The sequence below is a fragment of the Columba livia genome, chromosome 7, assembly GCF_036013475.1.
Source record: "Columba livia isolate bColLiv1 breed racing homer chromosome 7, bColLiv1.pat.W.v2, whole genome shotgun sequence".
NCBI classification, from domain to species: Eukaryota; Metazoa; Chordata; class Aves; order Columbiformes; family Columbidae; genus Columba; species Columba livia.
In genome coordinates, this window is record NC_088608.1 from 28,009,691 (window position 1) to 28,037,525 (window position 27,835).

A 27,835-nucleotide genomic window follows, 5' to 3' on the forward strand; every position below is an offset into this window, starting at 1 on the left:
GGAGAGGAAATGCTGGCGAGTTTGAATCTCTTAACCGGCAGAAGAGCAGTGCTGGTTTGCAACCTCGCTGCCACCCAGTATAATGTGATTTCTGGCTTGGATCAGTTCCAGCTGTCAGACCCCAATTTACTAACCATGGTGGGAAGGACACGAGTTTTTGTTCAGAAGGTCAGTATCGTTTAAAGTCATTGAAAGCAAGGAAACCTGATCCACCTTTATGAGGCAAACATTTCCATGGAGTTTTTAGGAGCCAGACGGTTATAATGAATAACGAATGTGTAGTACTTTGTGTAGTGTTTATCTCAGTCTGAGAAAGAGAAAATAATGGAAGTCTCTTCTTTCTGCCTGTGTGTTCAAATGAAGGAAAGTCAAAGCTGTTGTACCAGAGCTATATATCAGCTAATATATTTTAGGAACTGTGGAATGATCATAATTACAAAAAAAGTCCTCCAGAGAGAAATTATGACTCATAGTTTATGTTCTCTTTAGTGTTGCTATGGAAAAGGAGGTTAGTGCCGGTGGTCATACAGCAATATTAATCTCTGATCTGAAAGAAAAATAAATAACAATCTCTGGCTTAACCCAAAGCAGATTTATTCTCAGTTACTGCAGCACACTCCATTAAAGGGGATAACCATGTAAGAAAAATTAAAGATGACGTTGATTATCAGTTCTTAACATGCAGTTAGACAGAGTTCCTTATTTGACTTCGTGTGCTCTTCAGACTCTGGCAAATGACTCGGCAGAGGGAGAGGAAAGGGAAAAAAGGCATTTTGATCAAAAGGAGGGCAGGAAAGCTCAGCCACCACCGACAGCTGCAAGTGTGCTGATTACAATTTCTTTCTGCATGCAGTTAGACTCAGCCTGGGGTCGGTGCCGGTTCAAATGCAAATCCTGAAACAAAACCCTGGCAACAGGGCAGTTTAGAGTGGTGGAAAGTGGCTGTCGGCCTTTTTCCATTTATTTGGGAAAGGGAGGCTGTGAGTCAGAGAGTGGTGGATACTTAGGTGCTGAGTCAGCACCCTTCGGGCTGCTCTGGCAGCTGTTCCGTGCCCGTTGTTTAGTTGCCTGGGCAAAACCCGAATCAGGACTGGGGCCAAACAACTGTGTGTTTGCTTTTCTGGGTGGTGAATCTATGTCTCTGCATGCAGGAAAACTACCTGACACCTTCCTCTTGACACCTGGAGTGAGCATGTGTGTCTTAGAGGGTCCCAGTAAAATTTCTCTAGCTGTGTACTCGGCTTTGATTTCAGGAGTTGAAGCTACACTTGCTCCATTTTGTGCAGTTACTGACAGCAAAGACCTTGCAGTCAGAATTAAGCTTGAAATTTTGCTCACGATGCACCCTGCAAAGCAAGGCTATAGCATCTGCTGTGCTGATGGGAGTAAAACTTTAATTCTGTTGATGAGCTAAGCAGATTGGATTGGTGAGATACAGAGACCTCACGTCCTGCATCTCTGCGCACAGCTCTTGCTGATGGTCACAGGAGTTGTATGTGTGGCACAAAAACTTTGTATGGCTCAGGGAGTCCTTGAAGCCTTTTCACTGACTTTCAGGGTCAGACTGATCCCTTGGTGGTCAGTTTGCTCTCTAACAAATTGCCATTACTTCAGTAATTCATCTGAGTTCATCTCTTTTTTTTAAAGTGTGTTACTATCAGTCATCAGTCACGTAACTGTTTAGCATTACAGCCTGTAACTACAATTGGTTTTCATTGCACCAACGTAAAGGGCACACAGGTATATTTTACCTTCTGAGCCTTTTCTTCTTTTCCCTTTCTTATGTCTCTTTAATCATCAAACACACTGCAGTCAGGCCCATATCAGGCTTTCACTACACTCTCTTATTTAACAGTGCAGTGGTCCAGAAAGCCCCTATCTGTGCCTTTTCACAAAGGAACCGGCTCAGAGATTAGCACGTGGGGGTCACCAGGATGCTCTTTGCCTTTTCCCCTAACAGAGGACAGAAATGTCAGCTGGTGTTTTCTGGCACTGAAAATGGAAGTATCAGCAACCGCTGAGTGCTGCTAGTTTAAATATTTATACCCTAAGGGCTTTATCACACCCTCTTTCTTTGTGCAAAGCTCCCGCCGCTCTCAGCAGAGGTCAAACTCTGAATCCATGCAGCATCCAACAGCTCAGGTCTTCCCAGAAATAGTGGTAGGACTGGACCTCCCAGGCAGGTGCTGTACCTGTGGTATTGTGTCAAGAAGGGTAAACAAGCAGTTTGTTTTTTTTTTTTAAACAACTAATTACGTAGACAAACCTGTCCACACGAGTGTGGAATACCCATGTGTACGCTTGACGTCTGCCAGCCTGACAAGATCCAGGCACATACTTCAGATGCTTGAAAAGATCCAGTGCCATTGGTGCTGTGGTCTGTCTCCTCCCTGAAACACTGAGTTTTCCAGGATAATGTTCTTAGTCAGGACTCGAGAGTGAAAGGAGAGGGAAAGAAATAGCTTGGGGGACATCCTGGGATTCTGAGCTTGTTTCTCTGGTTTATAAGATAGTACCGAAGCTGACGTTGGCGAGTTGTATAAATATTTTTTGCTTTTGCAAAACATGTTTTCTTACGTTTGTTAGGATTACAGGCCCGCTTGTCCTTGTAAATGTGTGATTGTGACATGGAAAATGTCTAATTCTATCCCTGCAATGGCTGGCTGTGCATGTAGCATATCCTGAAGTGGGTATTTGAATTAATTCTCACAGATGCTCAGTATCTGCATTTCCAGCAGTTTTACTGGATAGTGTTGTCATGCTCTTAAAACACTGCACAGGGGATTCGTTTCAGCATCTCTAAAACTGGATAAAGCGTGGCCAAGGGGTATTGTTTGAATTACAGCTTAGCAGGACAAACAAACCCGGCACATCTGAAAGCGAAATGCAAACATGATGCTGGGGCCCCTGGTTAGCACTCGGTGGCTGTGGGGACTTGACAGCTGTTACACAAAGGTTAAACACGCGTTCTTCGCTCTGTCAGTAAAATTAAGCCTCCTAAAGACTAAGTGGCACTCTAGAAGACAGGAATTTATCTGTGTGCGTAACCAGAATATACACTTCAACATAAATATGCTTTCAGGACTATTTGAAGTATTAGAAGGATGCTGCAGTCCAATAAAGAATGCAGATGGAGCTGGCAGGTTTTGGGAAATGCCTGACAACATTCAGACATGCTAGAGATCTGATGAGTGTCTGGAAAGCAAAGTCTGAGCACTTGCGTTTGCGTTGCTAAATAACAGCAGAGGATGAGAAAGAGAGCAGTAAAGGTACAGCAGGGATATGAACTGAAGTATTATAATAAATGCTTGGCCTTTGAATTTCATCTTTGCCAGCTTCTCGGACCGCTTCTCCCAAAGGCTGACATGACTGTGTTTTATGTTATGCTTTTATTTGCCATATTTGGAGTTAGTTACAAGTAAAAATGGTTTAAATCCATTGTAGTTAATACAAAATAAAAATATAGCTGCACAGGTTATACCATGATTTTTTTCTAACAAACAGTATCTCCTATATGATACCATACACTTAAGAGTTTAACTCTTAATAGCACTTGCCTACACTAAGTTCTTATTGACTAATTTCCAGTGTGATTTACTGGTTACAGGTATTCCCCTTGTGGAGTAATATCTGTTAATCATTTCATAATGGCAGTTTTGCTACAATTTTTATTTCCCCTGTAGTTTGTGATTCTAAATACAAGTTGAAGGAAGCAACCTTTTAGTGCAATGTTAAGTATCAGTAGAATTTTACATATATATATATGTATATAATATATATATGTATATATAATAAAAATAAACCCACTGCATAAACAAACAAGGATGTAAGGCAACGGCTGTGGGTATTGTGCTTCCCTTTCCTCATCTCCCCCTTACCTTTGTTACGTGACAGGAATAAACATTCACGGTGGACAAACTACCCTGTAGCCTCCCATTTGCAGTGAATTTTGAAAAATTACAGACTTGTAATTTTGAGAGCAGGTAGGTGGCTTTGATCAAAGTTATTAGCAGAGAATCAAATCCTGTGGCTTTGCAGACTCATCCTTACGTAAACTCATCCCTGCTATAAGTTCAATCTGTAACACATTGTTCCCTTTAGATGTGCCTAAAGAGTATTTCACCTTTTTTTGGAAAAATTGCCCTTACATCCCTGTAATTATCTAGTTCATCTGTGTAGATATAGCTCTATATATGAAATAATTTGTAAAAAGATAAATTATGCTATTTTCAAAATACTCTGAGATACAATGTTGTGCCAGGTGCAAGTTTGATAGTATATGCTATAAAGACTAAGAATGAATTAGTGTTTTCTGAGTATATATTCTTTAAGCTGAGAGTATAGATTTATTTTATTTTTATTTTTATTTTTTTTTTTTTTTACATTTCATAGTGTTTCTTACTTTCTTCAGACTATCTGGGTGTTTCTGTCAAATTCCTTTTTTTATTCTTCCCAGTTTCTGATCCCTTAAAGATACAGTAGCTGATAACACATTCATCCTTGTCACTAATGTGTTTCTATAACTCTCTATAATCTTTTCATTTCCACTCAAACATAGTCATTTATTCTAAGTGAATAGCAAGAGGCTTCTGGCAAAAATCTTTTTTCCCCACTGAAATTAATGAAACCAGCTTTTCAGCTTTGCCCTTAAAATACTTGGCTCTTCTGGGGCTGCAGCATCATGGAGCAAAGCCCCAAACAAACTATGTGTGTGCACATTACTGAGGCTGTTAGTATTCACGGAGTGCAGCATAGAAACCAAAATCAAATGTTCTTGGTATTTCTACATTGACATAAAAACTACTCACAGTGCTGTGAAATACTGATGGAGAAGAACACAGAAATGTTTGGTTTTTGACTACGCTCCATGCATTCCTCTGACCTAACTATAAGAAAGCCAGTTGACCAGCTTGCTTCTACTAGACGTACTCTTTTCCTCCTAGTCTCTTATACCAGCTGACAGCATCTCTAAATTAATAAACACCAGTGAATTGGCCTAAACCAGAGCGTGTTGCAGCCTGTGGCATGGACCGTCTTCACTCTGTGTTCCAATACGAAGCAATAAATTACCGCTGCAGAGAAGAGGATGGAAGAAACGTAATCGCCGCTACTGCCTGTGCAGCAGAAACCAGTTACTCGCCGAAGTAGAACCGTGTGTATCGGGAAGGCGAAGGTGGGCTCAGGCTGGTTACACCGTTTGGTCTATCTGCAGGACAGCCGCTTGGGTCGTTTCTTCATCAGTTTGTTCCATTTCCCTGCTGACCGGGTTGTTTCTCTCATCATACAGTTTCTGGCTAGGAACTTCTAGAGGCACCCCGTACTCTTCATCATCTTCCACGATGGACAGCTCGATGTTGTTCACCATGGTGTTCCCTTCCATTCGGGCTTCCTTCTCCAGGGAGTCGGCTGCGGCTTTGCCCTCCTCGCTCAGCGAGGCAGTAGGTGTCACATCTGACTGCGCGTCACCGAATGACATTTCATCCTCATTCTCAGCTTGGTCCTTGCTTGTGGTTTCTGTTGCTGTGTCCTCAGCATCAGCAGGGCTTTCTCCTTCACGGGTTTTCTTTAGGTTGAACGTGAGGGGAGACACTTTGAAAGGTGAGCTCTTTGAAGAGGAGGATTTCTGATGATGTACAGTAAGTGATTTCTTGATCTTTTCTCTCCGTTCAGGTGAGACAATCTTCGTGCTGATCTTGTTCATCTTCTTCTCGATGTTTTGGCGGGAAAATGCCTTCTTGAGGCTGTCGACCTTCTTGAGGCTGGTTCTCTTCAGTTTCTCAGCTCTTGATTCTTCCGTTTTCTCCTCTGCGCTGTCATCCAGATCATCTTCCTCGTGAAACATTTCATCATCTGAACCCAACTCCACTGTGTGCAAGGTTTCTTCCAGTGTCTTGTTCTCATCCACAGGCTCCTCTTTTCCTTCTGTAATGCTGGGAATAGGCTCTTTTGCAAAAACACTGGCAGGGATCTCATTTTCCTCCTGGAAGAATTGACAATATTTGAGTTTCATAGTTCACAAGACACAAAGGTAATAAACAAATCACAACCCTGAACAGTTACTTTTTTTTTTTTTTTCCTCCATGATGAGATGAAGGATTCTGAACATTTCTTGTTGTTTCAGTATATTTAACCAGTAACAAGCCATTCAAAGCCCATTGAACCATTATCTGGTACAGTTTAAGACTAATGAGCTGTCAGCTGTAAGATTTTTCTTTCAGAGACACTTGGAATGTATAAAGAATGGAAATCCCATTCTTTGTCATTTAAATTAGATACTCTTACTGAAGAGATTAGCTGCAGAAGTTGTACACCTATCCCTGGGGAGAAGGGATGGAATGGTGCCTGAGGAGGTTCTACTACAGACTCCTGCCTAGACCTTCAGAAGTCACATAACTCCCAGAGCTTTTGGTTTCTCTAGCCAAAAATTTGGAATATCTCTGCAAAGATGTTGGGTGCATCTGAGAATTACCCTGTTTCCCAGAAAAAAAGACAGGGTCTAATATAATTTGTGCTCCAAAAGATGCTTACTTTTCTACAGGTATAGCTGCCTGGGCACTATTTAAATTGACTTTTTTAATTAACTGTAACTGGGCCTTATTTTTGGAGTAGGGCTTATATTTCAAGCATGCTAGAAAATCCTGAAAAATCATGCTAGGGCTTATTTTTGGGGTAGGTCTTATTTTCAGGGAAACAGGGTACCTTAGATGGCAAATGTAGCTAGTGCTCCCACTGTATTTCAGAGAAGTGGATGTTGCTGTTAAAACTGGATTGTTGTTACTGAGAAGCTGTGTGGTCTGTGATGTTTAGAGTCTGGGCTAATTTCCATCTTTTTACAGCACTCAAAAAAAAAAAAAAAGGGTAAATTTGGTTGGTAAAATGGTAAATATTAAAAATGTGGCCAGGGCAACTCCTTGAAAAATAATTTAAAAAAAAAGTTTGGCATATAGAAATAAACAGACATTATACCACATAGGAAACACTGATAGTCACTGCTAGCTAAGAGGAAAATGATTGCTTTTTTTAGAGACAAAACCCAAAACAGGGTGTGGAAAGAAAGAAGGTATCTGGAAACAAAACAGCTGAAAGAGGGCAGAAGCTGTGAGTGGTAAGGAAGGACCTCAGAGAGCATGGAGCAGCGGCAGCACAATGAGTGCTCTGTTTTGCTGTGGGTTTTGCAGGCATCTGCCCCTGCAAAGCCAAAAAGGCTCCTCACACGCTTCCTTTTCAGAATCATTATGCCTTAGATCTGCATGTTCTCTATTTATTACTGTTTTTTTTTTTTTAATCACCTTCAGAGTGCATGCAACATCATCAAGTGTTATGGATTGAAAGGATTTCTTTTTTAATTCTCACCAACCCCCTATATTTATCTTGAGATGGGAAAAGCAGTAAGTGCTGAGTGAATTGGCTGTAATAGACTCAGATCTGTCCCCAGTGGGCCCAGTGCACAGTTAAATGGGGAAAAAGGCCACGTACACTTGGAAGTTTGTGCTCATTATTTCAGGACTGAGCACACAGTTGTGATCACTGGAGAGAATAGTGTCTTGAGTTAAATTTGCTGTCAAGGCTGTGTAAGGATGTCTTTATCAATATAGTACAGTACACTATGGTTAAAAAAGAAACAACAAAAACCAACAAAGCCAAAACAAAACCGCAAATAAACCAAACCAAAACAAACACAAAACCCAAACCAAAACAAAAAACGCAAGCGAAACAAAAAAAACCCACTTCTGAATACTCTGCAGAGTGTCTGGGATGTAAGAATATACACGTGGACAGGCAGAATCATTTTATACTGCATATGCACAGTATATAATCCTATATATTGTGATTCAAGTGTGATGATTATCTCTTGGGGATATAAAAATGAAAATTTTTGATTAATTCATGGCTGTTTGACAGTTTGTATGTGCTTTGCTTCTACGGTTTCCCCACACCTTCCAGCATCAGGAGTCTCAGTCGCATATAGTGGCACAGCCAAAGCTTTCCAACCCTTTTGCTGCAGTAGAACATCTCATAAATCCAACGTTCTTCTCCTGACACCTATAATGTTGTTGCAGCTATCGGCAACGGTGACCAGGATAACAAAACAAAGAAAACCTGCACCAGCTTTAAGTGAAAACAGCTGTAACTGCAGTACAAATATTTATATTTTCTCTCCACTGCAGTTAATAAAACGTGGGTTACGTGAGTAGGTGCAGCGTTAAATTATTCCCCAGAGCATGAGAACTCAGTATAAAGCACAATTTATGCATCTTGTGCATTCTTTCCAAACCTAGGTAACCTCATACAGTTTTAAGCATCTCGGCATTCAGGTCTGAGTGCCTGAATGGCATAGAAAACTCTGATTTTAATGAGCAAAGACAGGCTGTAGCTTTTAAGTATTCAGCCTAGGAAAGTGGTGTTGTATGAGAGAGATCATGGTTCAGTCTGAGCCATAGATGGGCTAGTGTGGCTCATCTCAAGCTCAGTTTAACTTGGTGTCTACAGTATTTCCATTAAACAGAAGTACTGTGTGCAGTCTCTAGAAGAATATGGACATAGTTTTTATTTCAATTTTTATCAAATTTGAGACTGAGTAGAAGGGAGGCTGTCATACTACCCATATTTATAAAGAAAAAAATAGGCAATAAAAAATATACTGCATAATAATGAGCTAATGATTCAGTTAAAAGCAGGTCCTAGGTGGTATTTGGCTATCACACAGTGCTGGCATTCAAGAGATCACCTCTCTGTCTAAGCTGCTGCATGGCCCTGGAAAACATCAGCCTCTGGGTGTCTGTTACTCTGCTTGTAAAACGGGAATGACATGTTTTCTATCTCACGTTTCTACAAGGCCTTAGGATCACAGGAGCTATTAAAATGCAAATGAAAATAAATTAAGTAAAATGCTCTGGAAATACAAAGGTGGTGTAATAGGAAGCTTTGTGGTGGAACAGGTGCTTCTGTTTTAACTACAGTTACTGATAACACTTTGTAAGTGGGCTATTGGTAACTTTTTGGTCTCACCTGTTTATACACCACCTATATTTTGTTTTGACACAATTTTCAAGCAGTTTAGTACTTGATTTAGGAGGACAAAAACAATACACTGAAAAATTCCAACTGTTACAAAGTGCATAACTATTTTCCAGGAAAAAAACAAACAAACAAACAACAGAACTCTGATCTTTTCTTCTTGAATTCATCTAAAATTCTGAGAAAGCAATACATCTTCTTATTTTGCACATCTGAGGTCAGAAAGAGCACCTGCATTTTCTCAGATGAGCTTGACTGAAGGTAGCCAGCTCCTCTCAATTTTATCTTTCCATGTAGGAGCCAAATAGACTTGTGCAAGTTCTCTGTGTAAAACAGCTCTCACTAACACTAGTAATACTTGCAAAGTTAAAATCAGTGCCTTCCCTGTGGCTTTCATCTGCCATTCTTGGGAACTTTCTGTAGGTCTTAATCTCAACCCTATTTTTTACTAGAAAGGAAGCTATGGTCCATAACTGCATACTACAAAACTGGACAGCCTGAGTTAACAGGTAGTTGATTTACTCAGGAGTGCTGAATCTCTGATGCCTCATAAGGGAAATCAGTGTGCCTTGGTCTGGATCTCTGTTGGATTTGTGGTCAGAGGCCATTGCGTTTGAGAAGGAGAGATGGCATTTTCCCATCCTTATGGCAGTCCAGGCTCCTCTGCACTTTGTAGATGCTGTTATATGCCTAAATGATTACTAGTCTAAAACTTGTTTTGCTACACAAAATAGGTCGAAAGATGACAAATCCTTCTAAAAACAGCTCTAACTCTACCTCCTTATGCTCTTCAGGGAGGAGGACAAGGAGCGGGCTGGGACCAGAAGAGAGGAGGAGAGAATTGCCAACCATTTGTAGGTCCTGGGCAGGCTGGGGTGTTTTGGGGTGCAGTTTCCCCCAGATCAAGCCCTAAGAGCCACAGGAGACATTTATTGACACTAATCAATACGAGAGTAGTCTCCCTGCAAGGCTCCAGTGGGAAATTGAGTAGTTAGATAATAACATTATCGGTTTGTAATTCTTCTGGTTTCCCTCACTTGTTCATTTTTGAGTTTGAAGTTGCTTTTTCAAAAGATTATTATGGTGAATGCAACCAAATGGGTAATTTCCTGTGCCCTCCTCTTGTTTCATTTCAGGATGAAGAGCAGCATCTGAAAGGGGCTTGAATATCAATGTGCTTGACCCCAAGCTGTAATTTTGACTTATCTGTCCTATTTGCAAGTAAACATGACATTTAATTGAAAAATGAAACATGAGCCTTTTTTTATCTTGCGTTTTGCTTCTGCAGCTAAAATAGCAAACAAACCCCCCACAAAACCAGAAGCAAAAAGCTGGTCATGTGGCAAGAAAAAAATAGAGGGGAACAATGCCAAAGCTTAACGAGGATTTTTAAAACAGTCACTTCAGTGTTTTGCTAAAATGCTGTGTCACTTGTGGCATTTGTAATAACTTCTGCAGCCTCAAATGCTTAGAATGGAGCTCCATGTTGCCAATTAAAGAAACATATGCAAACTAGGAACAATGCAGACAGTCTAGGGAGAGAAAAACTAAGAGCATTTTAATGGAAAATATGTAAATAGATGAACTTCTCTAAACACAGTTCATTCTCAGCATGTACGCTGAGGGAAATCTGATACTGGCAAGTGGCAACACAATTTCATAAAAAGCAGAGCTGGAGCTCTGTGCTCCCACCAACTATCAGGGACTTTGAGGTACATGGTGAATGCAGAACGTGCATTTTTATTTTCATACCGAGCTGTCATCCTAAACTGGAAAAGCAAGTCCTAATGAGAAACATGCTGTGTGAAGTTTGGGATTTTTTTTTTTCCAGTGGAAAAGAAGAATCCCCCGAATGAAGCCTCATATATCCAGATTTCCTTTCTGTTTTTTACGGAAATCTGGCATAAATATGACTTCATTGCTGTGTCTTCTCCTTCCTGCAATTGTTTTTTTCCATGGATTCCAGCTTGGGGCAGGACAGAAAGCCAGCCAGCCTCTTGCATTCCCTCCTGTACAATTACCCCAGCAAGGCAGTGGCCCCATGGGTTGTCCCACCTCCAGCTTGTCAAGAGACCCTGTGGGGATGTTTCACCCGCCCTGGTTTTCCAGACAGCCCTGCTGCCTTTTAGTAACAGGCCAGTGCCAGGAGAAACACCCCAGTCGATAGCTGAATATTTTGTTTTTACTGAATTTAACTGCAGCATTTTCTTTCCTAAGGCTTGTGTTCCTGATCTGCATCGGCTTGGGATTGCTTAAGTTGATCTCCAACCCTCCCACCACAGCAACGTATCTTCCAGTGAGAGATGGGAATACGATCAATTAAATCCTTCTAAAAGCCATGAAGAACAGACTTGCTGCCCAAAGGTACCAGCTCGGTGACAGGCAGTGGATTTTCTTTAGCACTTGTTCTATGGCATTTGCTTGGGGTTTATATACTTCAGGACCTGGTATTAAGGAAAGGCTGAGAGGTTTAAATAGGCCTTAAGTTTGCAATACTGCTTAGTGTTGGGAAACAAGCAGAGACAACCCTTCACTGTTGGGATGCTGCTTTATGAAAGATATAGAACCTTTCTTGGTGGGTTTTACTGTTACTTTGATCCAATGCCTTCAAATCACTGCCACTAGGCAGCAGTAATGGGGATCCCTAGAACATGCAACATTAACTGGCCAGCATCTTTCCTCTACATTACATCATTTTGAAATGCTAAAATTTGGGTTCTTAGTAGGAAAACATTATATTTGCAACAGCAAGGCCTTAATTCTCACACTCACAGGTAGCAGAGATGCCACAAAGTTGTTTTCCCCCAAGCCAAGCTAGTGCAGCCTCCCCACGGGAGATGTTCAAGGTCTAGGTCTAAACCTGGAGACAGTTGTTAGCAATAATTGGACTTACGGTAACAGAGCTTAAATTAGAAGTGCAGAGAACATGTGTCTTTTAATTTACCCAGTCCCTGGACTAATTTCCACATTTTTTCTGGGGTGGAAACCACCAAGCTCGGTACACACTGCGGCTCCTCCTCTTCTGGCTTGGACAGTAATTTTGGGAGAACAATAAGCAGAAAGGTGGGGGCTTCCTTTCTGGGGGAAGCGTCTGTGCACTAAACAGGCATGCCACCTTTTAAAAATCAAGTACTAATCTGTTGTTTTGGGTTTGTTTAAATAGAAAAAACCCCAGCAACCCAAGGAGCAGAGTTAATGCCTGACAGCTGTAACTCCCAGCAGAGTAGTTTAGCCTCAGGAGCTGGTGATGTGCCCAACCTGTTCTCTCTCCTTTCTTCCCTCAGTACATTGTGGAGGTCTGTCTTTTTTTTTTTTTTTTTTTAATATCTATATATATCTATATGTATCTATATATCTGTCTTTTAAAGATGAAAAGGTCACGTCCCGTGTTTAGTTAAAGCTCACTCTGTGTTCTGTCCAGACCATTGCTTAAAAAGGGGAAAATATGCAAACTGCTGCTATCACTGGGCAGACTCCCAGGAAGATGAGTTTTTAGCTTGAGCTTTGAGCTGAATTTTTAGCTTATCCCTTGAATGGGCCAGAGCAGCCTGCGGAGCAAAGCGGGATGTGAGGCTTAGTGCGACAGGGAGCGGCATTGCTGCCCTTCTCCAACTTCTGAAGGTGGTGCCAGGGTGGTTTTAGAGGCACTGCTAAGAGTTAGAAATACAGGTTCTTTCCTCAAGTTTGCTAAGAGTTTGCTTGAAGAGGGACCTTTCTTCAAGTTTGCTTAAAAACAAAACCAAACAAATCAGCAAAACAACTCTTTCCTCACATGTGCTAAGGGTTAGTAAAAGGTGGCTCTTGCGGAGAATAAAAGGTTGTACTTTTCCCACATTTGCCAAGAATTAGAAGGTGGCTCTTTCCCCAAGTTACTACGAGTTAGCAAAACAAGGTCTCTGTTCTCAGGCTTGCTGAGAGTTAGTAAAAGACAGCTCTTTCTCCAAGTTTGCCAAGAGTAAAAGAGGGCTCCTTCCTCAAAAAAGTTTTGAAGAAAGTTCTTCTCTGAAGTTTGCTAAGTTGCCAAAAAGAAGTCTCTTTCTCACAATTTGCTAGAAGTTAGTAAAAAGCTCTTTTTCCAAGTTTGCTAAGAGTTGGTAAAAGGCTCTTTGCTAAGAATAATATTTGCCAGGAGTTAGAAGTGGGTTCTTCCCTCAAGTTTAGGAGTAAGCTCAGGGGGTGTGGGAGCCTGGGTAGGGGGGATGTGGGGTGCAAGGGTGGTGTTGGGGCCTCTCACCTGGAAGATGAGCACCTTGAAGCGATCCCGCCGGAGCAGCTGGGCGTGATGCTGCTCCAGGCGTCGCACCTGGTCGCATTGCCTCTCCAGCCGCTCCCGGACGGCGCGGGTGTGAGCGCAAACCTTCCGCGACTTCTCCAGCAGCTTCTCCACCGCTTCCCCCGTCGCCCCGTGACTTCTGCACAGTTTCCCCAAATCCCCCTGAATACCCCGCACCGCCCCTTCTAAACCCCGTTGCCTTTGCTCCATCTGTCTCTGCTGCCCTTCCACCGCTTCCAACATCGAGACCAGTTTCTCCAGTAAAGCCAAAACGGTCAAAGCGTTCACTTGCCCCCCGACCGCCTCCGACGGTGGGAGCGGAGGGACCGCGCTGCCTCCCGCCGCCTCCCCCATGGCTGCGCCGGGATGGGGACGGCGGATGCCGGGGCCGCTCTTAAGGGCTAAGCCTTCCCCTTCCCTGGGGGAGGTTTTAAGCTGAGCTTTCCTCCTCCCCCGGGGGAGGTTTTGAGTCTGAGCTCAGCCCCGGTCCCGGCCCGCCCCGGGCGGCTTCCAGCCGCCCGGGGCCGGGCTCTCGGTGCCTCCTCCCCATCCCACGTCCCCCTCCCTTTCGTTTTAAAACTAAAGGGTGTATTCTCACCCCACACTTAGCAAAATGCAGAATTGGCCTCTCCTCGCAAGCATCAGTAGGTGGCAGGAGATACCGCGGAATGAGGCTGGGGATGGGATGGGATGGGGAAAAAAATCCCAGCGGTTGTTAAAGTTGCGAAAAAGATGGGGGAAGAAGGGGGGATGATGGTCTGGGAGAGTTTGTGGGTGTAGATGGACGTTAAGGGCTGAATCTGAAGGGGTTAAACTGATAAGACACTCCCCCCCAATTATAAATTAATATTATAATCAATGTAACAATTATTAAAACAATATCTTAATATTGATGTGGTATGACAAGATATAATAATTGTGTATTGCATATTAGGTATAATTATTCTTATATCATATTAATGTATCAATAATTATGTATAATAGTTGTTATAATACTTAACATACTTCTAATATATTCACATGTGCTTAATCAAATCTCCCAGTTCTCCTTCCACTGTGCAAACAGCACTTGCAACACCAGCCTGTTTTTTTTTTTTTCAATTAATAATTTAAATCCTTCTCCTTCTCATTATTATTGTTGTTGTTTTTAATACTAATTTATATTATGAACATTCCATTCTATTCCATTCCATTCTTCTTATCATTCCTGTTATTTTAAAAAAGTAAAACAACCCAGTCTGGTGTTGCAGGGGGTTCTTCCTTGGTGGAAGGAGTTGCCGGGAGATTTGAGTCACTGCCTGTAATGTGGAGATGAGCTGGTCACTCTGGTTGTCCTGACTGGATTATCTGGTATTTGTTCAGTAAAAATTCATAGGGTTAGAATGGCTGTTTTGGGGGAACAGCAATTAACTGGGTGTGGTGGTAGAGGGACAGTGTTTTCAAGCTTTTGCGAAGCACCAAAAGGAGCTATTTGGCACGAAGAAATACCAAGCTGTTTATTTAGTATAATATGAACACATGACTGTTCCCCGGCCTGATTCAGAGCTGTTATTGTCAGGGAAAATATTACAGAGTTTTACGGACTTGGGTTCCTCATCCGTGTGCACAATTTCTTTTTATCTTCTGTTCTTGACTTTTGCCTAGTAACAGGACTTCTTGCTGCAACGCAGATACTTCCAATACTTGGGTATATAGAATTCTAATATTTGGGTAGCTGAAATATAATATTTTATAGTACTTGGGTATATATAATTCCTCTATTATTTTCCTGCATTCTATGGATTAAAAACATATATTTGAAGTCTAGATGGCTGTGATCCTCACGTGTTTTTTTTTTTTTTGTATGCACAGAAACCGAAATATTTTAATCATTTTACTGTGAAAACGATAAAAATTAATGACTTAACAATAATGCAAATGAGTGAGCCCTTTCAGTCACTGCATGTTTGAGCCCCTGAATGTTCAGCACTGTTACTGTTAGTACCTGGGTTTTTTTGTCCTTGTTTTTTTTCAGGCTGCAACTTCTCTTCCTCAAGTTGCAAGAGCTTGAAAAATGCGTTTGGTGAGTTCACTTAGGAAAAAAAAAATCATTGAGTCTGCCAGAGTTGTCAACAAGGAAAGTATGCCGAGAGTGTAAAATATGCAGGCTCAGAGGGGAGTGGACGTATTTTAAAGGGAGCAACCTAAACAAACCCCTTTCTGTTTCCGCTGGCTCTCCCTGGCAGCACTGCCTGATACGCCCTCCGTGGGATATTTGTGGTTTTTTCCCCGGAATTAATTTTTTCCCAAGTTATTATTTTCCCCCAGATTAATTTTTTCTTCAGTTTTGATGAGTTTTGATTGCACAGCCCTGGTCTGGTCATGGTCCTGGCTGCTGGACAAGCTGGCTTTCCAGCCTGTCTCTGGTTTGCACTTTGGAGCCTGTCTTCCTGAACCTTTCTGCATCAACCTTCTACTATGTGTGGTACATTTGCATGGTGGAGAAGATCTACATAATCACTCTCCTGACTCCTCTTGTGGGCCTTCTGCAAAGGTTCTGTAAGTTTTTGAGTGTTTAAACCTTCCAGCACTGTGTGTATCATAGGGAAGAGCTGGAAAGCTCCATGGTAGCCAGCACAAAGTCCAAAGGATGGTTTCCTACCAGCACCCACCACTGGGGATTCCTTGGGGTCTCGGTGGCTTGGGAGGTGCCGTGTTGCCCCTGTGTTCCCTGCCCAGTATTGTCACTCAGGTCACTGACCCTGCGGTGATGCTGTAGGGAAAGGGGGTTGATGAGACCAGGAATATGATGGATCCAAAACTGGTCCCTCTTCCAGCCAGCTGCTAATTCCAGCTGGGGGTTTGACACCATCTGTCAGCTCTGGTTACCTGTTGTGTTTGTAACAATGCAGTTGTGCTGGCTGAGCTGCCAATGCTTGGAGGAATCTGAGACTTTTTAATGCAGGTTTGGTTGGGTTTTTTTTGTTTGTTGGTTTGGTTGGTTTTTTTTTTTTAGTTTTATTGATTAATTCAGCAGGGCAGCGGAGGAGATTTTTTGCTAAGTTGCAATGCAGGTTTTACTAGTGAGAAACTTTCTAAAGGAAAACACTTTATATTTATTTAGAAAGAAGCAGCATTAAAGAAATCAAATTTATCAGGGTCATCCGATGTTCTTTTCATGTAAAATCAATATGCGTGAATTATACGGACAGAAATTGGAGGTTAACTCACTCATTAGTCACCTGATGCACAGGATAATAAATGTTTGATGCTGGAGCATTACTGATAATTTATTAGGCACGGAGTAATAGGTAAAACAATATGACAGGAAAGGAAGGAGAGGGGAATTAATAGGGGAAGGAAGAACAGCAGGGATCATACAGGTCATCCTCAGCTTATTGAATTTCATGTCTAAGCTGCCACTGCATTTGAAGGTATGGCTGAGGCCATCCAAGTGTGTGGACACAAGTAGCAAAGAGCTGGGTAAAGAGAAGAGCTGTGGGATGAGATCCTTGCAGGGGAGGATGGGTGTCTTGAGGGGCCTGACATCTGCTCTGGGGGAGGTAGGGCAAAAAGAGAACACTCGTGGGATGAGGAGAAGTGATGCTGCATCTTCTGGCACAAGGACCTGTGGCGTTTTCAGCCAGCAAGTGGCTGAAGACAGGAAATTTGGTCGCCTCTTATTGGAGGGTTTCTCCAATGGCTGGTCCTGGGTCACAGAAACGTTTCCCTCCCATTGACCTGCTCCCTCTGTCATGGTGGTGTTTGTCTCACCATCGGAGCCCCTGCTTTGCAGCCAGGGTTGGTTGATAGTGGCCAAAAGCTTCTGGGGAAACGGAGGCCAGGCTGGCCAGTTCGTTAAACACGCATGGTGGTGGAGTTTTGTGTTATTAGGCAGTGAGGCTAAAAATGCTGGTGGGGTTTGTCCCAGCAGAAGGTAGTTCCCCTCCTTGGCTCCTTCCTGTGGCACAGCACAGAGAAATTAGTCCATCAATCCTTAATGTTGCCTTTTGATTTTCTTTCTTTTTTTTTTTTTTTTAATAAAATTGTGTGTCTGTTGTGAGCCATTCGCACCAGCAGCACCTGGTTTGTGTTGTGCTCTAAAAGCACCAGAGAAGAAACATTAACAGCTTAGAGAAACAGCAACTGCTTTGCTGCATTGTCTTTGGCACTGAGCGACCAGTTTGGACTAGTGCAACCAATATTCCACAGAGTGGGAAACATGGAGAGTCACTGCTGTGAGAAATGTTAATATTTGGGGAAAGAAGAGGGATGAGACTGTCTGATGGGAAACGTGTCATCATAAAATAACATGAAAATGCAATTTTGCTCTCTTGTGCAAATGGTATCCAGCGAAACTTAATATGCAACAAAGAAATCCACTTTTATATTATCGGCCAGACTAAATCATGTTGTGCACAGGAGACTTCCTTTTGCTGTGTGCCAAACAGTAATAATTCTGTGCAGACTTGTAGACAAGGAAAAAAAATAAGCCACATAAAAATACCATATGTGCCAGGCATTTTCTGTGTATTTCCTCAGACGGTTGTGGAGAACAATAATAAACTATTTATTTTTTTTTCTTTGAAAAGCAAATTAAGTTTATGTGAAATGGGAAGGAATAGTTTCCTTAGCTTCAGATAAAGGAGAATATTTCAGTTGGACCTTTTAGCAGCTCGGAAAAAAGTGAGGTCAGGACACCAGCAGATACAAATTGAACAGCATATGGCCAGTCAGACCAGACTTGCCAATTTATTGCATTCATCTAGCGAATATGTGGGGCACAGAGCACGATAAGGAAGTCCATTAATATCGGAATTAAAAAAAGATATGGAGGTGATATTAAAAGGACATGAAAAATGGCAGAATCTGCAGGATGGGCCGTGATTACCTACCGGGAACTTTTGGAGCAGAGAACCAGCTTGATGCTTGAAAACTGCTCCTGTGGCCAAGCCTTTGTGGTGGGTGTGAGGATCCACAAGGTCACGGGGACTGGGGAACCAGAGCTTGAGGGAGGTTGTTTTGTTGCTGGTTTTGGTGAAAGTCGGGCTTTTAGGAAGTGTGATTAAAGTGCTCACCAATGTTTAAAGTTTCCTCCAAAGGCACCAGGTTATTTGGAAGAAAACGTTGGTTTTTTTCTCCAATTTCATATCAGATGCTAAATATGGCAACAGCTACTTTTCCCTTTTGTTTTTGGATATTTCTGGAAAAAGAGGAGGTAGTTTTCAGTGAAAGGCAGAGATAACCCATCTGTTTGCTCTTTCCTCCTCCACTAAAAGAGAGTAAAAATTAGAAAGCTTGTAAGATTTTGAAGCTGTACACACATGGATGCTTTTTCTTCTAGGATACTTTATTAATGGTTTACTGTCTTTTGCAGTTTTTCAAGGAAAGTTTAAGAGAGCAGCTTTCTTGGAAAGGATGAGGATGGTCTGCAAAGAGTGGCAGAGTATTCTCATGTTGCTCCATGGAGACTGCTCGAGGTGAGGCCTTTTCCTGATGGAGGGTAGACTTGCTAGCAGTACATTGGGGATTATGATTGATATTGTGCTAAATTTGAGTCTACCTCTATCTGGCTCGTTCCTTGAGATTGTTATTATTGGTAAAAAGCTGAAAGAGGAGCCTTTCCTACTTTGTAAACAGGTTGTTTGGAAGAAGAAGATAATGAAATCACATTTAATGGAAGCAAAAAAGAACATTAATTATGTGAAAAGCAGGTGAATTGAGGAGATCTGTTTTCTGCAGATAATTGGGGAGACTTGAGTTGCTTTCAGTCTGCAGACACACTGGCATTTGTAACCCTTGAATCTTTTATTTGGGATGAGCTATAATGGATCTGGATTCTACAGAGTGTCTTTCCTCATTGCTGAGGCATCTGTCATGTTGTGCCATGCAGCTACATGTAGCTCAAATGACATTGCAGGAGATAACGGAGCAATGCAAAGCCAAGTGTGATAAATATGACATGGCATGCCCAAAACAATACTTGCTTTTAGTAGATCAGTTATCCTTTAAAAGCTAGTATTTAGGTTTGTCCTTAGATAATTTAATAGCTCCCGTCTGTGGTAGGAATGATGTCAACCTGAGTTACTGTTTCTCATGAACGGCGATGATGGGACAAGATGGTAAGTAAAGGATGAAAGAACTGCGGACTGAGTGCACAGTACCCTTTGCAGTACTCTGGTCAAGACCACGTTCGTGGGGCTGAGCATGATAATGATGTAAGAAATCAGCAATAGCCTTTGCCCGCTGTAGCACTCTTAATTTTTCTCGCTCCTTTTTATCCTCAGGTCACCACTAGCATGCCCGTGTTAAGGCAGGGGAAGAAAGAAGGAGAAAAAGACCTAAACACAAACCCCAGACTTCAAGCATATGGTAAATTGTGTGAACTGGGTAAATGAGGAACTGTTGAAATGAAACTATTAAAAAAGCAAACTGGGAATTGAACCTTGACCAGCCAGTTTGTCGTGAAAACTGCATCTGGGCTGAGCTGGCAGAGCTGCAGGAGCATCCAGCCTCTCAGCCCCCCTGGGAGAGCCTCCAAAAAGTGGGGGTGCATCCCTGCCGCCAGAGACACTCCCTCATCGTAGAGAAATATTTTAAAAACTCTTTAATCTTGTACATGAAAACCAGGAATCTAGGCAGGAAGGATCTTGGGTATTTCACCGTATCTTCTCTCCCTCTCTCTCTTTCCTGCACTCTCCCGTTACTGTCTTATATATGCCCTATGTAAATTGCCCTGTGTCTCTTCTTGATGGTAATTATTTTCAGTGATTGAAAACACTTATTAACTTAGTTATATATAAAAGTTGCATGTTTTTCAGAGCCTTTGTTGAGGTTAGAAACTAAAAAGAAGGTTAAATCAGGTACTGAGCATCTGCGGTGTATAGTATTAGTACCTTATTTATTATTGCACAGCTATTAAGTGTTTTTATTCAGAAGCACTGAATAAGCAGACACGGCTAAAATGTCAGGCTGCAAATTAGTTTGTTTATGCTTTGAGAACCAAGGATTTTAGACCCGCTCTCTCGCGTGCTGTCATGCTCTAGGTTACAGGCGCTGAACCTGCACTCAAATCAAAGCTATGAGCGGGGTGAACTTGGTTTTTAACCCGAGCACAGTTCACCAGGAGTTATTTACATGTATTGGCTGCAGAACTGAACCCGTGCTGCCATTTGGTGTTTCAGATGACAGCTTGCTCGTGCCCTGCAGCAGCCTGGAACCCGCCCCGGTGCCGCCTTCCTCCTCTGGCTGCCGAGGAGACACTTTCCCATCGCCTGCTGCAGCTCAAGAGCGGGTGTCTGTCCTTCCCTGCAAAGATTCTATTTTTATTTTGAGTTGTGGATCTTTGACTACTAAGGCCTGAGTCCATCCACAGGCTCCAGGCTGTGTTGCCAGGCTTTCTGCAATTGCTTTTCTGCAGTTCAGGGTTGCAGCCACATCAAGGGTACTCTGGCTGTGAGAAAGGACGGTAAAGCAGTTGCACTGAGTGCCCTTTGCCACTAATGATCCTTTGCTGAAGCCCATCTTGTTTTGCCATCTTGAACGTGTTTGAACTCGCATGAGGAGACCTTATTGTGGCCTTTCAGTACTTTAAAAAAAGCCTGTAAGAAAGATGGGGACAGACTTTTTAACAGAGTTAGTCATGATAGGACAAGGGGTGATGGTTTTAAACCAGAAGAGGGGAGATTCAGGCTGGACATGAGAAAGATATCCCAGGCCAGGCTGGACGGGGCTCTGAGCAACCTGAGCTGGGTGAAGATGTCCCTGCTCATGGTAGGGGTGGCACTGGATGAGCTTGGAAGGTCCCTTACAACCCAAACTGTTCTGTGATTTTAAGATCACAGCAGGATTTCTATTCTCTGGGTGGCTGCAGAAGCGACGTGGCAGGGAAGCTGGTGGGGTGGCCTTCTTCCAAGCTGGCCTCTTCCTCATTGTCAAATCTGGGTGCCATTCCTGAGCAGGTCAGTCCTGAGCCCTCTATTTACACTGCCAACAAAGAGATCAATTAGTCCCTGTCACACAGGGTACTCTAAGGAGGAGACCAGTGCACCACAAACTGGTCTGGACCTGCAGAGTCATTTTGTGTTTGTCACCAAGGAACTATAAGAGAGTAATGACCTTGTCGCTAGTAGGCACCTGAGATGGATGTGAAGCGATGACCCAGATGTGTAAGTCTCCGTTCCACAATTAGTCCTCCAAACCAACCAGCTGCTATGCCATTGCTTTTCCACTGCCTCTCGCTGTGATTGCATACCTACATGGTGCTGCATGAATAATTTCGTAAAAATTTCTCCTAAGTGGTGTATAAATCAGTGGCAAGTGTACCTGTCCCCATCTGCGCAGTGCCAGCTGCAGGCAGGTCCCCAGGTGCCACGCTGTCCCCTGGGAGCAGAGCTTCATCTCTTCTGCTCCTCATCGCTTAGAAGGGGAGGACAGGGGGAGCTCAGGGATTTAGGGCACAAGAGGAATGTGTGGGTATCTCATCTAGCTTAGAGTTTTCCTCAGCAAAGGATCTTTTGGTGGTGCAGGCCTATTGTAAAAGGGACATCATCCGTCCAAAGAAACCAAAACCAAAGCATTTTCCCCTCCGAATCTTCTGACAGCATTGCAGCTTGCTGAAAGAAGGGTTGAGAAAACTAATCTTCATCTGGGGAGGGTTTTTTTCTCCTAGCTTGCTTTCTCCACAGAATTTCACTTCCCAGCTTCTTCATTGCTTGCCAGAAGTAGCAGCCACAAATCCAACAGTAAACGGGAGAAAGGAAGACTATGGAAGGGGAAAGTTGTGATTGAAGACATGGAGCATCAGAATTTTTTTTTTCCAGATAAACTCAATTTTTTCTTCACAAAAAGGGTTTTTGGTCATTGGAACAGACTGCCCAGGGCAGTGATGGAGTCATCGTCCCTGGAGGGGTTTAAAAGGCGTTTAGCCGAAGTTCTTAGAGACATGGTTTAGTACCAGAGTTAAGTTATAGCTGGACTCAATGATCCTGAGGGTGTCTTCCAACTGAAATTATTATATGATTCTATAAAACCTATAGGGGAAAAAACCAAAAAATCAATGGGTGTTGTGCTTTAGAAATATGTCCTAAAAAGTTGTCCATTTAAAAGAACAAAAGAAAAGCCTGGTTCCTGACTGCTAAACATATTAGCCCAACCTCAGAGCTGCATTAATATCTACTACATTTTCATAGCAACTATTCTGCAGTGTATTGCTGTACAGAGCTACGGTGGGTTTGTTTATTTGTTTCTGAATGATCTCTAGGCATCTGAGGATACCCCAGTCAGTTAAGGCAAGCAAGGTGCTGTAGTGTTATTCTCAGTGCTATTTAGCTTTTAACCCTCACGCACAGAAAGCAGAAAAGCTGACTGTTGTCAATTAGCTACATGTATCTCTAAGAACTCATATGAATAGAAATAGTGGCTTCTTTACCTGACTTGGGATAAAAAATACCATTCATAGGACTCAGAAAAATATCTTCTGCTTTTGGACAACAGCCAACTGAATGGAAAATGTAAAGGGGAAAAAACAGCAAGCAGAATTCTGCATTAGAACGTAGCACTCTTTCCATTCTGTCTTTTTTTTTAAATGCTGATAAGCATTTTTCCCCTGTTTATCATCACATCGGTCCACAGTTTTGTGTGGTGCAGCAGCACATAATTTGAAGTAGCACAATCTAAAGAAGCAGCATGCTTTAAAGCTGTATATTTTCCCGGATTCAACATTATTGGGCCAGACAGCAGGTCTGCACCTTCTGCAGCTTTAATGAGGTTCAAGAGGACAAGGCAGAGAGCAGAGTGTTGCTTTCCACCTGAATCCTCTCTCTGTCATTTGCTATATCTGCATTCATGAGAATTCTGCAGCCATGAGAGCTCTCCATCTTGAGATGTAAGAGTGTGGGTGTTAATAAAAATGAAGTGGCGGTTATATAAAAAAGAAAAAAAAGCCTCTGGCCAAGTTGCACTCAAGGTATTTGCCATAGGGATGATGGGGATGATGCAGGAGGTTTGTGGTGGGTTGTTGAGTGATTTGAGGAGTTATGATGCAGACTAAAAAGAAAATAAACACATTTTCTCCACCGAATACATTCAACAAATATTTCCACATCTTCTCCAGTTACTAAAGATTATAATATTTAAAGAATTAAGAGTTGAATGTAAGAGCGTATGAAATGTCAGGTTATGAGAGGTTACAGAAGTCTTTTGAAGCCTGACTTCCAGAATAATTGTCCTCTTGCAAAAATTTGATTGCCTTTCGAACAACCCTGTTTCCAATGCATTTACAGATCGTTATCTTGTGGGTTTACATCCTGTAACGAGATCTTGCCCGCCGTCGTTCTGCAGTGTGGTCCTTCTGGAGCTGGGGGGCTCAGCTGTGGCTGTTGTGGGGGGTATTGCAGCTCCATCTCACTCCCCTTTTCCCAACCGGCCTCGTCCCTTCCTCTCCTGCTTTTAAAGGGCAGCCAAAGCGTTTCAAGTCTTGAAATCCCTGTCTCGCTGAAATTGCTCTCGACTGGTTGATTTCCTTTGCCTTACAACTCGTAATTAATTAGGAAAAGGTTAATTCTGCACTTTCCAGTACCTTCTCTCCAATATTATTCAGGCCATGGTTATCTTTCCCTGTCGCCCTCTTTCTTCTGGCTCTCCTGTAAAAATAGCTTTTCAGGATTAGTCGGTTTTCTGATCTTGGTATTTTTCTCTTGCCTTATACATCTCTATTTAAAAGCATATTACCAGTGTCACTTCATGGGAAATCCATGTAATTATTTTTTGAGGTTTGAAAGGTTTTTTGCTTTTAAAGGGCAAGCAACCCCTTTTGGCAGTCTTTCTGGGTGCGTTAAAATGCATGGGGATTTCCAAATGCAGCGGGAGGAGAGGTTTCACCATCAGCAGTGCAGAGCATCTAGAAGAGCTACCTGGTGTCCCTTGACACTTCCTTTGTGGAGGGTGACGATTGTCTGCAGAGGCTTTTCAGAGCCCCATTTTAAGAGCATTTTAAAGAAATCTCTCCTTTGGTTACAAAGAGAGACTACCCAGGTAAGGATGGATGTCTAAAATCTATTGTGTGTACCCTTCTAGGAAAATTAAAGGTTAAAAAAAAAAGAGTAGTTTTAGAAAATGGCAAAACCTTTTTCAAAAAGTATTTGTTTATTTCTGGATTAAGGGTTTTTGTTTTCTTATCAAAAGTATTAACCAAATTCAGCATGGCTTCCATGGTCAACCAGGTCAGTCTTAGTTGTCATCAAAGGTTATTCAGTGTCCCCAAATCCTGCTGGCTGTGTTCAGCAAAATCAGGAGCCATGATGTGTTGTTCTTTTAGTGATTCTTGCCCTACAGAACTTCAATTTTCTGTGTGCCAGGAGCACCATGGAGCGATGTGGTGCCATCATTAAGGGGCAAGCCACCAAATCCTGGCTCATGGCCAATGCATCATTGCAGCTTACTCTCAGGAAAGATCTTCTGATGTGGGATATTTGCTCTTTGTGATGGCTGCTCAGTGAGCTGGTGCCTTTCTGCTGTTACCCTCGGGCAATGGCTGCAAAAAGTGGTAAAGGTGCAGGGATAATCCATGTCTGAGACTCTTCTGATGGGATCAGAGATTTAGCACAGGAAGGTGTGTCTGAGTTTGGTGATGGATAGTGTTGTGTGACATTGTTGGTATTGCTGCTCCACCATGCTATGATTTACATGTTTTGTCATCAGAGAATGCCAGTGTGCACCAGAAAAAAAATCTCATCTAGAAGCTCTAAGTAAGGAGATAGAGCAGCAAAAGGTACAGAGATGTGAAAGCCAGTGAGAGGACCTCTTGTGGCTTTATGGGTTCTAGTATCTCATGAGAAGGCGATGATGTTTTCATTGGTATGGATGAATATTAGTGAAGCTCTGGCAATGTAATGTAGGATACCTGTCCCATAGGTGAAATACAAATACATCCTGCATCTGTGGAGCTGACCTTCAATATTCCCACAAGCTGGTGTGTAAAGCACACACACCTTCTAGTCCCCGGAGATCTCACGAAGGTAAGATAAGGACTTGGTCAAGAGGTTCCTTCACTGTCTTTCTATTTTTGAGAAGAGAGAGTTGGAAGTACTTCAGGTGTGCTGCTGAATTCCTGGTTTTGAGACATCTGAGTATTTTGTAGTATTCTGTTTTTTACTTACTTTGTGTAAGTACTGATTATGGCAATGTTAGTAGGGATCAATTTTAGTACTGAAATAGCATGCACCAACATTTGTGAAGACATAGTGCCAAGTGACTTCACAGCCATCCTTGTGAGCGGACAGGATGGAGGTGTACAAGTAGAAGGATGGGAAAGGACTTTAGGGAAAAGCTTGAGTCTGAAATTTGAACAATTAGACAGGGAGAAACAAGAGAACTACTGGCCGGAGTGGCAGGAGCAGAAGGGTGAAGTTCCTGCTCTAGTGAATCTGTGGTTACAGGTGAGCAGAAGTCAGGAGGACGTGGGAGAAGGAGAGGGGTAAGACAGGGTCTCTGCACTTGTTGTTACTGCTCAAAGCAGCAGTGGGTCCTTCACTACAGCATCTATCTACCCTGAAGGCCCCAGGCTGCCTTTCCCCAGCATGAACCCAGTAGTGTTGATGGAAGAGCAAGAAATTTTTGCCCCTGAGGGTGGTGAGACCCAGGTCCAGGTTGCCCAGAGAGGTGGTGGATGAACCATCCCTGGAGACATCCCAGGCCAGGCTGGACGGGGCTCTGAGCAACCTGGTCTGGGTGAAGATGTCCCTGCTCATGGCAGGGGTCGGACTGGATGAGCTTGGAAGATCCCTTCAACCCAAACTATTCTGCGATTCTATAAGAGAGCCTGCAAGCACCTTCTAGAAGCTTTCAGGAGTAAGTGTTGGTTGAGGAACCCTGGCAAGGGACCCAGCATTCTCACCCTCTGCTATTGACCGCAGTCAGAGGCCAGGCACGGGGCTGGGTGGACCTTTGGGATGTCCTGGTAGGGGAGGTCCTGTGTTCTCCATGTAGCCTCTGGCACAGCAGCTGTGACAGCCTCAGCAGGTGACATGTGGCGGGCTGCAGCAATTCAGTTCCCTGGGGGAGAAATGACAGTGGTGATTTGTAGCCAGGCTTTTAAGTGCCATTTGGTAAAGCAAATGCATTTAGAAAATAACATTGTTGAAACAAGAGAGCTCTGTATGTTGTATTCTTGTCCTCTGAGGATTGCCTTTCTCCCAGATTTGAGGAGAGCAGGGCCAGCTCATCAGGCTGTCCTGAAGGCACAGAATCACAGAATTATTTTGGTTGGAAAAATCATTGAGTCCTACTGTTAGTCTAAGTCTGGCAGTAAACCACATCCCTAAGAACCTCACCACATGTCTTTTAAACCCCTTCAGGGATGGTGACTCCACCACTGTCCTGGGCAGCCTGTTCCAATGCCTGACAACACTTTCCAGGAAGAGATTGTTTCCAATGTCCAACCCGACCCTTCCCTGGCGCAACCTCCTCCACGCTCCAACCTCCTTTCAGGCAGTTGCAGACAGCGAGAAGGTCTCCCCTCAGCCGTCTGTTCTCCAGGCTGAACCTTCCAGGCCCCTCAGCTGCTCCCCATCGCACTTGTGCTCCAAATCCTTCACCAGCTCTGTTCCTTTCTCTTAACTCGTTCCAGCACCTCCTGGTCTTTGTTATATGTGGGCATGACCCCAGCCCCATGTACCTCTCTGAACAGCACATCTTAACCCTCCATCACCCTCTTCCCGAATGACTTCTTTGCTCTCCATCCTTGGTTTTTGACCTTCGGACTTCCACCTCTGGCACATCAAGATTTGTCAGCTTCTTGGGCATAAGCTGTAGACAAATCCAAATGAAAAGCTTTCCCAGGTAAGTGTTGTGCACGCTTGCCCTCCTGACCATGCTGTTCTTCTGCGCACGGGTTTCTTCCATGGCAGCTTTTGCAATGATGCTAGTGTTGTTTTCTAATAAAGGTGGGGTCTCTGTCATTTTCACAGTCCCACATGGCCCCAGCCCCTCCAAACTGCTGGTCCCCCTCTGGTATGGTGAGCTCCATCAGCCTAATTGGGGCTTCCGGCAAGGCTCTGCTGCGCGGAGCAGCTGGTGCAACCGGGGCACCCTCGGCAGCAATCGCTGCTCTTAATGAGTTTGTTGCTGTTTTGTTAATGAGTGAGTGGCTGGGATTTTATTCCCCGCCCCCCATACTGGTTTCCCAGACCTCTTCTCGAGAAAGCAGACCAAATTCAGATGAAAGTGATACTACATTATTCCAGATAAAATTACTTCAATTTTTTTTTTCTTTTTAATTTCCTTTAAACCAGAGGAGAGTCTCTGAAGGCATCAAAATTGATAATTTTTGCATATACAGTGCTGTTGCATTTGAAACTATTTGCCCTTATTAACTAACATAGACATTTCCCTAAAAGACACTGCTATTCCTGGCTGAGTAGCATCACGTATTACCAGGGAGATTTTGAGGAGGAGTGGGCTTTATGTTACCAAAACCTGGCAAACACACACAAAAACCCACCGCCCCAACCACTCATATTTCTTGGAGTGCATTTTCCACAGACTTCTGCAAGGTTTTTTGTGAAG

The 27,835-nt window shown here is 43.0% G+C and overlaps 1 protein-coding gene and 1 long non-coding RNA gene across 4 annotated transcripts in view; one reads left to right on the forward strand and one right to left on the reverse strand.

Annotated features, from left to right (window-relative positions):
- The window catches only part of LOC110358295 (uncharacterized), a 79,091-nt gene that overhangs the window by 22,135 nt on the left and 29,121 nt on the right, over positions 1-27,835 (forward strand). The window contains exons 4-8 of one of the 3 annotated variants that reach the window (XR_010473713.1): positions 11,236-13,935; positions 15,306-15,353; positions 15,640-15,829; positions 18,648-18,750; positions 19,558-19,642. This is a non-coding gene — a long non-coding RNA (uncharacterized LOC110358295). The other 2 variants (XR_010473711.1, XR_010473712.1) reach the window with 2 other exon arrangements.
- Positions 3,371-13,645, reverse strand: CAVIN2 (caveolae associated protein 2). The gene is made up of 2 exons (XM_005501706.3): positions 13,253-13,645; positions 3,371-5,980 (listed from the first exon to the last, which is right to left on the reverse strand). Exons 1-2 carry the CDS (start codon positions 13,643-13,645, stop codon positions 5,189-5,191), a joined length of 1,185 nt encoding a protein of 394 aa, XP_005501763.2. The 3' UTR covers positions 3,371-5,188.

Excerpts from the sequence above, each read along its gene's own strand:
- CAVIN2 (XM_005501706.3), bottom strand. The coding sequence starts at position 13,645 with ATGGGGGAGGCGGCGGGAGGCAGCGCGGTCCCTCCGCTCCCACCGTCG. Across the intron at positions 5,981-13,252 it reads TCAAGGTGCTCATCTTCCAG|GAGGAAAATGAGATCCCTGC; the intron begins GTGAGAGGCCCC and ends CAATTCTTCCAG.